At 26.9% G+C, this 14,930-nt stretch overlaps 1 protein-coding gene across 2 annotated transcripts; it reads right to left on the reverse strand.

The window, feature by feature from the left end:
• Positions 1 to 389: 389 nt before the first annotated feature.
• On the reverse strand, positions 390 to 11,700 carry LOC145742769 (uncharacterized). 2 transcript variants are annotated; one of them, XM_082560564.1, is made up of 23 exons: positions 11,559 to 11,700; positions 9,678 to 9,830; positions 8,996 to 9,137; positions 8,685 to 8,864; positions 8,398 to 8,536; positions 7,969 to 8,109; positions 7,692 to 7,824; positions 7,425 to 7,526; positions 7,189 to 7,270; positions 6,101 to 6,259; positions 5,758 to 5,868; positions 4,508 to 4,666; positions 4,335 to 4,378; positions 3,841 to 3,993; positions 3,562 to 3,660; positions 3,338 to 3,400; positions 3,113 to 3,256; positions 2,871 to 2,934; positions 2,543 to 2,752; positions 2,184 to 2,266; positions 1,836 to 2,031; positions 1,614 to 1,757; positions 390 to 1,442 (listed from the first exon to the last, which is right to left on the reverse strand). In XM_082560564.1, the coding sequence occupies exons 1-23, from the start codon at positions 11,652 to 11,654 to the stop codon at positions 1,282 to 1,284; spliced, it is 2,958 nt and encodes a 985-aa protein (XP_082416690.1). In that variant the 5' UTR covers positions 11,655 to 11,700; the 3' UTR covers positions 390 to 1,281. The 2 variants fall into 2 exon arrangements, with proteins under 2 accessions (XP_082416690.1, XP_082416689.1); XM_082560563.1 differs by having other exon boundaries at positions 1,602 to 1,757.
• Between the last annotated feature and the right edge of the window lie 3,230 nt (positions 11,701 to 14,930).

The following is a 14,930-nucleotide window of genomic DNA, read 5'->3' on the forward strand; positions in this document are numbered from 1 at the left end:
TAAAAAATAATTAAACTTCAGTGTAAATAAAAAATAAATCCTAAAAAGTTTTTTTAAATTAACCTGATTTTTCAGTTTTAAGTTTCAAATTTTGCCGTGGTGTTCTTGTTACATTAGTCCACCTGGCTTCTCTACACAAAGTCTAGTGTTAGATACCCACTGATTACGAAGTAGCGCATTTAAGTAACGTAAGGTTTTATAAATTTCTTAAAAAGTCAATTAGCAGATTATATTGCAAAAAAACTAACTGCCAGAAAAGATAAGAGAGTGTGTCAAACTAACAAAAGTTATCCTGTATTTTTAGCTAGCACAATTTTGTTGTTGTAGCTTTTTTGTATTCGACAAAAGTAAAAATCTAACATGCACAATAGTAACTATTCATTATAGCGACATCACAAGTAACATGGACAGTGGATAATAAGATGAACATTATCATAAATGATTGCTTAAATAATGTGTTTATATTTTGCACATACAAGATTGCTTTCTAATTAGTTATTACTGCAATATATGTGACAGAAATAGAAAAAAACGTATTCAATGGGAGAAAATTTGATTCTAGTTGAAACATCTTGCCCGCCATCTCGCGGTGAACTTTTTTTATCGGTGGAAAGAACGAAGAACAGGCAGTAGCACCAACTTAAGAACAGTGTGTAAAAAAGTCGCAGCATCGACAAAAAATTCGCCAAAATAATAAGATGAGTACTTTATCAGTTACATAGTACTTTTAAATTGTGTCTAAGTTAGTAAAATAAGAATTAGATAAACTAACAGCAAAATAAGAAAGTGAAAAATGGCCTAAATTTTTATAAAAACAGTAAAAATAAAAAAAATAGTTTTAGAAACTTGAAATAAGTTTTAAATGATATCGGAAAATAGTTTTATCCAAAACCCCAACAAGAATATGAAAATGGTGACGTCATTAAACCACCAACCAGTAAAAAAGCAAATTTTAAAAAAGAAATAAAAAAAGCCTAAAACAAGATATGGCAAGCTAGTAGTGTTAGCTATTAACCCGAATAATGCGTGATCACGTGACCTTAAACTCAGTCACGTGACGTTAAGGGCACCACGTGGTCGGTAAAACTGTGCGTCGTGATCTAAAACAACAGAAAAAATCAAAAAATCAACTATCAACTAAAAGTAAACGAACTAGATCAGTGAGAAATAAGGCAGTCGATAACATAATGCTACTAGAAGGTGCAAATAGAGAGGTATGACGTCACCGCAACATAACGTCACGCAGTGACATGTCGTCATCAACGTCGTGTGACGTCAGCTCTAGTTCGTAGGGTAGGCGCGATTGGCCAGTTTTGTAATGGCTTCGGAATCGGTCAGCATTGTCAGTTTGAAGGGGCTTTCCCCTTTGTGGGATGCTACGGCGGTAGTTGCAGCGACTTTGGTGGTAAAAAGAAGATAGAGGTCGTGACTGGCTGGCGAGTCTGTGACGTAACAAAAGTGATTAAAGTAATTTTTTAGAAAATTTATTATTAAGGCTTTTTGAAATTTAAAGTTATAATTTTTTTAAAGTTACTACCCTCATTTAAAGTGTTTACCCCTGTTTTAAAGTTGTTACTCTAATATTGTTTTAAAGTTGTTACTTTCATATTTACTTTGTTGATTTTCATTCTCCGATTCGACTTGCATTAATTTTGCTTCATGCTTGGCTGCAAATGTATTCAGTTCCACGTTGTCCATATCACTAACTCCTTCCACTAATACCGGAAAAAAATCATCCGCCAGATGATGCAAAGGAGCTAAGAATTAAAACGTAAATTTTTAAAATTCCAAAATAACAAAAAAATAAAATCTTGACTGAATAAAATTAAAATTACCTTTACTACTTTCAGTTAAGTTCGTAACATTAACATTGTTGGGTACAACCATTGTATGGCTAGGGTTCTCGGTGGGCAAGACCATTGTTGAAGAAGGTTGGTCGTAGGTTTGGTATTGATATTGTGGGGCTACATGATTGGGGTAATGTGGGTACATCACGGGGTTAGAGTACGGAACTGCATGGGTTAATGTGTTCTAAAGTAAAATTTACAAATTACATTTTTTTTTCTCAAATTTAACATCTTTTTTAAACTTATTTAATTAAAAAAAAATTTAATTAGTATTAGAAATTGGTTTTAATTTTTTTAAGGTTAAGTTTATTAATTTTACACAATGATTCAACTTACAGTGTATTGGTAAGGATTTGGGTTTTGAGCAATAATATAATAAGTAGGTTGAGGTGCTGATACATTGTATCCATTTATTGTACCTAAAAATTAATCAAACATAAATCAAAAAATTTACTTTTTTAACCTCAATTTTATTATTTTTTACCTAATTTACCTTTTTCTCACCTTATTATATTTTTTAACCCAGTTTTTTAAAATTTTAGTCATATTTTAATTTTTAAACTCTTTTTTTTATTTTTATTTAAAACTCATTTTTAATTATTTTTTTAAACTTAATTTTCTAAGCACATTTTTATTTTTTTCAACTCATTATTTTTATTTATTTTTTTTTATTTTTATTTTATTAAGATTTTTACCCTGACTGTAGTAATATTGATCTTGTATTTCCGACATCGGTTTGTGGACTTTCCCATCTGGCCCCACTTGGTAATGGGGTCCATTGTACATAGGACTAGGGTGAAGCTGGGTTGGGGCAACTACTGGGTGACCCGTGACCCCAGTTTGAAGAGGGTAAGGTTTAATATTTTGAGGGGGGTAATAGGTGGTAGAGTGGGGTAAGGTGGCTGCTAGAAAAACAAAAAAATCTTTAAAAAATAAAATAAAAAATAAATTTTAATTAATCAACAATAAGGTTATATCTTGTTAATTTTTATAAAATAAATATAAATTTAATTAATTACTAACCATTAGGCAATACTGTCTCAGTTGAGGTATATCCTGGACTTGTGTTATTTGGTATATCTCCATTCTAAAACAAAAATTAATTTAACAAAATTTAAAAAAAATTTTAACAATTAAAAAAAAACATCAAATGTAAATAAAAATTACCACAACAAACTTTAAAAAAATAAACAACTTGAAAAAACATTAAGTGCAAAAAGAATAGTTTAAAAAGGAAATAAATTAGTATATTGGTTTTAACTTACCAGTAACTTTGGTGCTTCAGTAATATTATTTTGATTTTGTGAAACTACAATATTCACAGTGTCTTCTTTTAGTTGTTGTTGTGTTTCTTGTTTGTTGTTAGGAACATTAACAATTGCTTCTACTTTTTCAGAACTTTTTGCCGTCTATAATATAAAAAAATACTGTTATACTACATAAGTAATGGTTTTAAAATTCTATAAATTTAAAAAGATTTAATTTTTTACCTCATTATTTGGATTTTCTTGAGGTTGTTCAATATTTTTTTCATTTACATTTTCTTGTTTTACCTTTTAAAAAATTTTTTTTTTTTTAAATTAAAAAAATAAAAAATAAGAGATTTTTAAAATAACTTTCTCTTATCCTTTTTTAAATAATTTTTAACATTTCTTTATTTTTACCGACATATATATATAAATAGTTGTATTTATTTAAAGAAAAAAATTATTACCTTCTCAGTAGGTTTATTAATGTTTAAATTTTCCACCCGAGTTGTTAGGTTATTAGGTTGAATATTTTGGTTGTAATTTTGACTATTTCCATACTGTGTCTAAAAATAAATTCAAAAAAATTTACATTTTAAAAAATCAACTAAAAAATTTGTTTTTAAATTGCCATTTTAAACTCAAAAATACAAAAAAAAAAAAAATTAAAAAAAAAAATTAAAAAAAAACTTTTTAACTGTAGAATGTTTAATAATTTTTCTTAATTTTAGATTTTTTTAACTTACTGTTTGCATGGGGCCAGTTGGGTAATAAACAAGTTGAACTGGGGCAGGTTGGTAGGGGGCTTGAAACGAAGGGTAATGGGGTTTGGAGGGGTTTATTTGTTGATACATTTGGGGTGGATGGGTCATGTTATTTACCCCACTCGAGACAGGGGTCTAAAATTTAAAAAAATATTTTTATTTTTTTAATTAAAAATATTTAGTATTTCGAATTTATAATTTGTTGTCATTTTTTATTTTATTTGCTTAAAATTTATTTTTCTTACCTAAATTAATGGTAAACGCATTATTAAAATTTATTTTTATTATTTACTTTTTAATTAAAGACAATATACTAGAAATCTATATTTAATTAAGCTTTCAAATAAAAGATACTGACATTTAAGATGCAAAAATTTGTAGCAGCCATATTTTGACAGTTAAAATGTAGTTTGCAGGCTAGCGAAATAACAAGTATAACTTATTGATAAATTAAAATTAAATTGAAAATATTTTACCTGAGTTGTGGTGGGAGCTGCTTGTTCATAATTATTTGTGTTTGCTAAAAACAAAATTGACAATAAAAAAAAATTTATTTAAAAAAAAAAAACTTAAAAAAACAGAAAATTTTGTGTTAAAAAAAATAAAAAATATTTTTTTTATAAAAATACAAGAAAATTTTTGCTCTGACCTTGATTTGCCATTTGGGGTTGTGTGTTATAAGGGGAAGGGGAAGCCCCATTTTGACCCATCATGTACTGCATTGGTACTTGTGGGTAACTTGGGACCATAAGGGGTTTACCCCCTGGGTAAAGTACAGGTTGACCGTCAAGGGTAACATAAGGAAAACCTGAAAAAAAAAAAATTTTTAATGTTTTTTTATATTAAATTTAAAATATTTTTATTTTTTTTACATTATCTTTTAAAAAAAAATTTAAAGTAATTTTTTTAAATCTATTTTGTATATACAAGATTACTATAGTGGCTTAAAAGAGCTTAAAACAATACTTGTAAGTTATGAAGAAACACAAATGTTTACAATACTTAAGCATGAAAAACAGGCTAGAAAAAGAACTCGATGTTGTTATCATTTAATTTTTTGTATAGGTTTTTAACTTTTGAATATAATCTACATTTAACTCAAATTTTCTCTAAAATAAAAATAAAATTTAATTTATGATTTTTTTGTATACTATTCTGTAGTAAAACTTTTGTAGGAGCTCATTTTTTCTAAATAGCCTTACTAGGAATACCTTGCAATAACAAAGTTTCCCAACGGCGATCCTGTTTTTCTCAACTTTTTTTATTTAACTATTTTTATTTTCTATCAAGACCTACGCTAAACTATATTTTACAACACATCCCTATATGATTAAAACCTGTATTAGGATGAGTTAACAAAGTCCCAGGTTTGATACTAAAACCTGACGGAATCGCAATCAACAATTGTTTCTCGTAAAAATCAACCACATGACACTTTTCATGCATGAGTGATTGTGCTCCAAAAGAGCCAATCACGTCACAGCATTCTAGAATTACAAACACATGCAAAATTACCACGTCCAAGTTCAAAGAAAAGGAAAAAAATAAAGAGAAAAATTTTTTTTTAAATAATAAACAAAGTAATTTAACTAATTAAAATTAGTTTAATTTAAATAAATTTTGTAACAATTAAAGTAAATATTAGTTAATAGTTTGCCCTACGATCGGGATTTAAGTTGTTGTAATAAAGTTGCATCTTTCAACTAATATTTTTCCGCGATAATTTACCTGCGCACCACAAACGGCAGTTTTTTATTTTAAAGACTTTAAATTAAACTGACATATATTTTGCCCACTAAGCCTTATTATGTATAGCTAACTCAACAAAACACCAATTAAAATTAAAAAACAAAAGTTCTATAGTCACTTAGGTATATTGTAAAACATTTTTGAACTTACCTAAGTAGGGTACTAGTCTCGGGTGTTGCTCTTGGGGGTTGCCCCAATTATCCTTGTTATTTTGAAGAGGGTCATTTTGTTTGAAAACAGAAGGCGAACTATTTGAAGATGCTGTAAAAAAATTGTAAATATTTTTTCGAGTTTTAACTGGCATTTAAAATTTGTTAATCTGTTTTTAAATAAATTTTAGTTTCAAAGATTGTAGACAATGAAATAAAAAAAAGATATACATTTGAGTTAACTCAATATTAAAACAACCAAAAAGTTTTATTTTCTTTCCTAACTATCTTTAAAAATAATTTTAAGTAGATTTTTACAAATTTAATATTTAACTTATTCTTACCGTTGCTAAAACTTTCTGTAGAGAGATTATTTTGTTTACGAGAGAGAACTGTGATCCCAGAAAAACTATTCGACTTATCGGTTAAATTTGAACTACTCAGTATTGAGACTGGGGGATTCCCTCCACCGCTACTACTGCGACCCGGCAAACTTCCTAAATCTAGAAGTAAAAAAAAGTAGATGTTGAATCCTAAAATAGCTTTAAATTTTGTGATATAATTATAGGGTCTATTGTTGGCAAATATGCATAAAACTCTATACATATAAGAGTTTGTTGCACTTATTTATGTACACAAGTCCAATTTGAGACCCTATAAAATAAAAAACTGACATTTATAGTGCAGGAAAATATCATGGACAAATATTTGTTGCATATTGTACAGGGTACGAATTAACGTTTAAAAAACGATTCGCTAGAAATGAGGTCGCATTTTTAGAGTAATTATTAGGTTCAAGTCATAATCTTTGTTTTTTTGTAACACTTGACGCGTTGCGTGGCATTTTGAAAACGAGACATTTTTAATTCTTTTAAGCCTGTGTTATGCATTTAAAAATTGCGCAACAACTGAACGATCTCTGAAGGAGCGAAATTTATGCATTGCTAAAACATGGAAAGTTATTGTTATTAAATGCCCTATAGTAACCTACATTTACGCAGGATTATGATGATGTAATTAAATTAGTGTGAAACCAGTGTAAAATAGATCGTAAAAATATACACAAGAGTTTTATCACTGCCTGAACCTCTTTTGGTTGATTCGCTATTTCTAACATATTTGTAAAAAACGATTCGCTAATTTAAAAAAAAACAATTCGCTTTTAGCGAATAGCAACCCGTTATTTCGTTCCCTGTTGTAACTTTGTTACTTTAATTAAAATGCAGACCGTATGGTGGGCTAATGACCAGCAATAGTATATAAAATGTATGTCCCTCTTGAAGCCCTTCTTAAAACAAATTGCTGTTTGTGGTGTGTGAGTAAATTATTGCACAAAAATAAGTTGAAAATTGACACCATATTACAACAATTAAAATCCTGGCTGTAAGGTGGGCTTTTACAAGTTGTATTAAGGATTTTATTTATTTTTTACCAGTACTATTCCAAGGTCTTTGTTGCCACTGATTCATAATTCTTTCCTTCTCACGACTTCTTACATTTCTTGATCGTGGAGACTAAAAAAATTAAATAAATTGAAAATTATTTTTTTAATAATTGTATATACATATACTTTAAAAATTGTTAAAAAATTTGCAATAATATCCTTAAAATTGGCTCCTAAAAATGACATTTATTTATTTTAAAAAAAAATCTAGGAATAAAAATTACATCATGATCACTAAAAATTCTTGCTCTTATCTTCTCATAATCAACTTCCCTCTCTTCAAATGATCTTTGTTTTGCATCTCTCCAACTCTCATTAGCACGAATCTAAAATAAATTTAAAAAATTTAAATTTACAAAACTGTCGTTATTTAAACTACCTTTTAATTAAAATAATATTAAAAATTAGTAACCTTTTTAAATTAACTATTCAACATTCAAACTGGAATTCTTGGGATAATTTTTTTTACAAAATTGGAAATTTTTTTTAACCTGAATATTAGTATGATCCAATGATTGACAGTTCTTCATCCTTTTAAGGATCGATCTTCTTCTAATATCCTCATCTTTAGATGAACCAAGATCATCGCATTCCAGAACATAATCAGCGAACTTTCCTTCCGGCCTAAAAAATAGCAAAAAATAAAGTCTTCATTAAAATAAAATTTAAAAAAATGCTAATTAAAAAATTGCCTAGAGTTGGTATCAAACCCAGAACCTCATGAAGTAGTGCACAGAATCCTTAAAAATTAAATGTAAAGCCACTTACATTCTGGTTTTCTTAGTTTTGTTGATAATAACAGCAGTCCCCTTAACATCAATGTTGTGATCCATTCCAAAGTACGCAGCAACTCTGTGCACCAACATTCGATGATATGAGGTCATTGGTGGAAACCTCATAAAAGTTATCCTAGAAAATAAAAAAAAATGTTAAATTCCTTTGGTTAAACCAAATTAATTTTTCTGTTTTTTTTGTTAATCAATCTTAAATTCTATTTTTTTGTAAACCAAACTTAAATTTTTTTTGTGAACCAAATTTCACAAAAACATTAATTACACTTTTAATTCCTTGGCCTAAAAAATGGTTTTTAATACCAAAAAATTAGCCTTTATTAAATTTAAGTATACCTTATTAAAGTAAACAGCAATATATACACTGTAAGTCTTGAAAATTAGAAAATAAAAACTATTGACTTACGATTGATTGTTAACAAACTTCATCATATCATGTTCTAACTTGAGCAAAATATTTCGATCTCTGGTATTACTTTTTAGTGATTTAACAAGAAACTCATGAACGTCGACGCCCATAGAGTCTAAGCAGCCAGAGGAGTTACCTAAAAAACAAAATAAATTCCAAAAAACAAAATAAATTCCAAAAAACTTAAAAAAAATAAAACAAATTCCAAAAAAAACGTTTTAAGGGGTTTTTAGGGTTAAAGTAGATTTCGGTAAAAAATCTAAATAAAAATAATATTTTTTTACTTTTTGATGATGTCATGACCCCATTGCACCCATTAACCTCAACCCCATTATTGTTGTTGTTGATCTGGGGCCCACCTGATGGAATTCGATCCCGACTTGATTGTTTCTGAAGGCGAGGAGGTTTTTCTGTTTCCCTCCTTGGAATCTGACTCCCTCGCATCCCATTGTGATGAGGTGATGCTGGAACAAATGGATTTTTAGATAAGTGTTTAAATTTTAAACAAGTTTACATCAAAAGTGCTTGAAAATAAACTTAAGTTTAATGTTTTTATAAGATTTTTTTTTAAATGTTAAATTGACAATTGTTTTACCTTTTCCATACTCGATGCCTCCTTCTCCACTAGAGGGACGTCCATTGGTGTACAAAGTATTTTCCTCGGCTCCATAAGCTTCTTCAATATTAGAGAAGTGTCGTCCGTTTTGTTTTTGAACATGACAAGTCTCAAACATAGCCTGTTGGAAAAAAATGGTAAAGTAAATAGTATATATACTTTTTACCTTGATCTAGGAAGTGTAATTCCTCTAAAGATTAAGGTTAAAGGTTTAATTATTACTGCAAGCATACCAAAGTTTTTTTTTCCTAACAAAATTAGTTTTTTTATACTGTTTAAAAAGAGGCATAAAAACAAATCCTTTTAGATATCTGAAAATAGACCAAAATTCCTTAAACTAGATCAGGAAACGACTACAAAAAACAAACCTATAAGCTGCAAATTTAATAATTTTTACATCGTTAGGGTTTTGGGTTTAAATATTACTCCAAGCATACTAAGGGGTCTTTAATATAGCTGGGATTTAAAAAAGAAATTAATTGTAATACCGTTAAAAAGGACAATAAAAATATAACCTATGAAGTGTTTTTAAATTGGTTAAAAAAACGAATCATGGTTTAAAAGATTAATTAAGGATCATATGAAAAGTTTTGTATATTACAAAAAAGCTAAAAAACAAGTTGCAGTTTTAATTATCTACATACAAAATCTACTTATTTACCTCTTCTCTAGTTATTGCAACGGGAGATGGAAAAATGGGACTTTCCCCCGACTGATAACTATCTTGTGAACCATCACTTTGAACAATGTCGAACGATTCCTCAGAGAAAGTCGATCTCAATCGTTGAAGCTTTTTCTTGCGATGAGGTTGTGCCTAAAAATCAAGAATAAATTTAAGTTAAACTTTTTCATAAATTCTGAATTAATTTTAAGTATATAATATATAAAACACATCATTTTTTGTAAAATTTATATTTTTCATAACACTTCATCAATAAAAACAAAATGCACTTTAAAAAAACAAATAAAAAGGTCAATGGCAGTACAGTTAACCATGGAAGCATAGATAAAACTTGGACAATTACCAAATAAATATTTAGAATAAATTTCAAGAGCGCTGCAGAGCTGCAAAGATGTGAACTGAATGCCTTGTTAGGTATTATGTATTAAAAACTTGCAGCAGATAATGGTTCAAAGTTATTGAAATGACGTCTATAGATAAACCCATGGGAAGGCTTAATTGCCTTGTACATTAAACCCTGTGAGTTTATGCAGTGAACAAATATATAGGGCAGTTATTTGACAGTCTTGTATTGATATGAGACTTAAAAAAGATAGGCCTATTAATTTTTGTCAAATAAAAACGATAAAATAGTAAATGGTAAAAAGTAATACAATCAAATTAAAATTTGAATGCAAACTTTGAAAAAAACATCAAAAAATAAACATTTAAAAGAATGAATTTTCATTTTTAACCTTTGACATTGCTACTCTTAAAAAATATTAAAAAACACCATTATAAAAATAATTTTTTTTAAACAATAAATTAAAACAGTCTAAATTTGATATTAAAATCTGCTTGCAAAGTGGCCAAACAAAAAACATCAATTATTAATGAACAGGGTGAAACCTAATGGATTTTTATTGGACATTTTATCATAGGGGTACAATAAACTAACTAAAACTGACAACTTGTAAAAAAATATTTAAAATTCTTCCAAAAAAAATTAATTTTTCAAAACCAGAAAAAAATTATTTAAATATAGATTTTATATAAGGTTAAGAAATTAATTGGTAAAAAATTTTAAACAGTTTTTAGGAATTAAGTTAAACAACAATTTAGGTCGAATGAGGAATTTTTTGGCAGACAAAATCCATAAAAATTAATTAAAAGGCATAAATTTCATATAAAAATTATAAGAATAATAAAAAAGGTACAAAATAATTAATGTAAAAAATATAAACAAAGAAATTAATACCATTAAAACAGAATGGAATTTTAAAGCTTTAAAATTTAACTCACTATTTAGAAAAATCCCATTTAATAAAATTTGCTCAACTATTTTTAATAAAACTTGGTGCCTATGAGTGTAAAACAATTTGAATTGCTTTGAAATTTAGCCACAACTTTGTTTAATTGTTTCTAATTGCTCAGGTCAAATTGAATTTAAACTGCACAATTGTCAAGAGACCAAGTCAGGATGTAATGATGGCTTTGCTATTCAAATTATTTTCAGAACAACACGTTAACTCAAAAATTGAATTGATTTTTCAAATTTATTTCAATTAATTTTTAAAGTCAAGTAACACATATTAAACAGGTCACCTTTTAAATTTGGGTAAAATAAAAAGATGTCATTTTAATTCTATAACTTTTAAACACCCAATTTTTTTACTAGCATTTTAAAAGTTTTACATAACTTTACAAATCTGTATAGTTAAACAACCATCAAGTACAAATGTGTAACTAATAAAAATACAACAAATACTATGAAAAATCAATAAACAATTATTATTTAAAGATTAAAAACTGTAGACAGATATATAAAAAAGTACCTTGAAATTTGAATAAACCATATATATAAATATTTATATTTATTACCTCATTTTCCATTTGAAGCATTTTAATTTTTTCAATTTGTTCTAAATTTTCACTTGTATTTTTTTGAACATCTTTGCTTGATAATTCTATAGACATTACCTTGCTTGTAAGTGTCTAGGTAATTAAATGCAAGTAAAAAATCTGTAAAAATTAAAAAAAAATAATATAAGCATTAATAAAATGTTAATTTAATAAAAAATACAATCTGAACCAATTTATTTAATTTTTGTTTTCGACTTCTATAATAACATTTATGTACAAAAATTAGGAATTAATAGTTGAATTTTATTTTTAATTTTAACATTATCCACTAACTAAAATTGTTATTCAGTGAACTTATTTAAATAAAAACATTTTTAAAGCAGCTAAAGTCTAAAAGTCTTTTTCACAAAAAACGTTTATTAGTTTTACATTTCTTTTTCACCGTACCAATAAAAAATAAAAATTTCACAGTCAAATATTCTGAATTTGTTATTCAAAAAAATTGTATAAATACAATCTGACAATCCTAAAACGAACTTAACAAAACACAAAAAAAAACATTTACAAATTAATAAATATTCTTTAAATATTAAAATTTATTGAGTAAAATGATAAACCCAACAACAATTTACAAATCTTTACAGTTAAACATCTAAACATTGTCACAAAATTTGTTACGGTAACGATCGTCGTTCAAAACGTATTTAGTCTGTTAGTTGTTAGTCAGTTTGTCTGTAAATTTACCCAGAATTCTGTACTTTAAAAGCTGTTCTACACTTTAAATTTCACTAAAATAATGCCTTGATTTTATTTTCCTGTAATATATTTCATCTTTTTACAAGTTATTAGGTTTAGAATTCCAATTATGTCTTTCAGTCTTTACAGTTTAGTTTTATTAAAGTTTAGATACTGAAAACGATTCGAATTGTAAAGAACACGCACCATAAACATGCCCGTAGTATACTAACCAAAACAGTAATCTATAAAAATCAAATATTAAAACTTATTTTAAGTTTTTTGTTTAAATTATTTGTCAATTCATAAAATTGTTATTACATAAAAATTTAATTAAAAAAACAAACAATTTATTTTAAATAAAAATAGCGCGAAAAAATTACAACAGAATGTCAAATGTTTAAACAATTTTTGTTTATTAGGCATATATATTTTAACAAATAAAAGTATATTAAAAATAAAACGTAAATTAAACATTAAAAAATTAATTAAATTAAAGCAAGAAGCATAAAGTTTATTAAAGAAAGTTAACCAAAAACTTTAAAAAAATCTTGTAGTTTATGCTGTGTAATAATGGTAAAAACAGCTAGGTTACTATAAGTTACAAAATGTCAATGACCTTAGAAATTAGTAATGTACGCACAGGCCTTAATACACACAATCCTTTTTGACAAAATAATATTAATTAATAACCAGTAAACCAACAAGACTAAATAAACATCAAGCATATGATCGCATAAATTAAAAAAGTGGCCAAAAATATCATTTGGAACAACAACCAGTAACCCTACTTGTTAATTTTTAGTGTTTTATTAAGAATAAAATTATAATTTTTGGATAAATTGATTTTTTTTATAGTCTGTTAAGTTATTTAGATAAAGAGTTAATGTATCTTTAAAGTCATTTTTTAGTCGCAAGTTAAAGCTAGTTGATGGTTATTTTGTCGAAACATGTTTGACCAAAGTTGCAATCTACATTAGTTTGTAAACAATTTGTAATACTTGTATCAAAGATTAACAACATATTTGTAAGATAAGCTTTTATTTTTACAAGTGAAACACATTCTAACTATTAAGAAAAAGGATAAAGTATGTTTATGTATTTTAAATTTTCAATAAAGGTTAAATGTTGATAGCCTTAGTTCTCATAAACGCTGAGTTCGTTGCTACTTGAATTTTTAACAACAAATAGCCCATTGATTCGCAATATCAGAAGGTCAATAAATGGTATGTCAAGCACATATGTTATACGATAATAACATAACTTTTTTATAAGATTTGTACGATAGATTATTGCTTCCTTTTTGCTTGGTCATTTTTCTTTTCAAAATAAGAAATTAAATTTTGGTTTTTAAACACTCTAATAATAGCTGTTCACTAATAGAAATGCTTAAAAAAAAACAATAAATAAAAAAATTTTCTAAAGCCAAAATATATATTTATTGAAATAGAATAATCCATAAAAAGTTTACACATTTCTATAGACTATTTATACCTCCCTCAACAAAGTGTTTAAAAAAACAATGAAGTTTTACAAACCGCGTAAAAAAATGATATTTTTAGTTTAACTTAAAATCTAAAAATTGCTTTTTTTTTAATTACATCTTCACGTAATAAAATATTTCAAATTACGTAAGGCCATAAATCAGAACGATAAGCATGTTTGTTTTATATTATAGCGTAATAGCTGCATATTACAATATTTTACTTGAATAAATGCAAAGTCCAATCTAGTGAAAACTTGCTCAGGTCAACGACCTATAGCCTATTTCCGACTTTTTTCATAAATTGTATTACAGAATACATATTCAGAAGGTATAAATAGAAAAATCAATAAGGCATTACTACCATATCTTGTAGTACTAGGTCCTAACTTACAGTTAGTAAGAGAATACTTTAAAAATCAAACAGTAGACCAAGTTTTTTTTATTGTCAGAGTTAAAAATAATGATTCTCGAAAACAGAACCATTTTAGAGTGACGATATAATAACTAATTGCTTAATATTTAAACTTTTTGTTCATAATTTGGTCGTTAGAGTTTTGTATTAAAAAGATGAAACACGTAAAGATAGTTTTTGTTTTAGTAAGCTGTAAAAACGGTGTATTACATTTTGTAATGATAAATATAAGTTCATCAGTAATTAGATGCAATTTTATTTTTTTAATGATGTGACGTTTGACTAGTTTAAAATTGTAAAGTTATTGTAAATAGTGTACTACTTGTTTTTAACTAGACTAAGGCTGCAGAATGAACGCATAAAATTTTATTTTTATTTTTTCTGCATAAAAAGTAAATATATTTTTTCATATTATGACTAATGGGCGATTCCCCATTTTTTTGGTATTTATCGTAGTAAAGTTACAAAACATTATCTTTTCGAGGGTCAACATTCGTAAGGAATTAAACTTACTGGTTAACAAAGTGTTCCTAGTAAAAAACAATTGTGTGACGTCACGTTTTGTATTTATGACTCATAATAATAGTAATAATAAGATATTTTCTCTCCTATGCATGACAAGCATGGAAAAACCTTATTTTTGCCAGGTTAAAATTCTGTAAGTCAAGTGGGAAAAAAATCACATTATGACGAAACAATTTTGGGTGTTACGTTGTCTGATTAACAAAATACACATTGTTTTAACACGTAATGTCGC

Source organism: Corella eumyota, chromosome 2, assembly GCF_963082875.1.
Source record: "Corella eumyota chromosome 2, kaCorEumy4.1, whole genome shotgun sequence".
In the NCBI taxonomy this organism is placed as follows: Eukaryota; Metazoa; Chordata; class Ascidiacea; order Phlebobranchia; family Corellidae; genus Corella; species Corella eumyota.

Excerpts from the sequence above, each read along its gene's own strand:
- LOC145742769 (XM_082560563.1), bottom strand. The coding sequence starts at position 11,654 with ATGTCTATAGAATTATCAAGCAAAGATGTTCAAAAAAATACAAGTGAA. Across the intron at positions 2,935-3,112 it reads CTGAAGCACCAAAGTTACTG|AATGGAGATATACCAAATAA; the intron begins GTAAGTTAAAAC and ends TTTTTGTTTTAG. Across the intron at positions 1,443-1,601 it reads TCAACAAAGTAAATATGAAA|ACTCGCCAGCCAGTCACGAC; the intron begins GTAACAACTTTA and ends GTTACGTCACAG.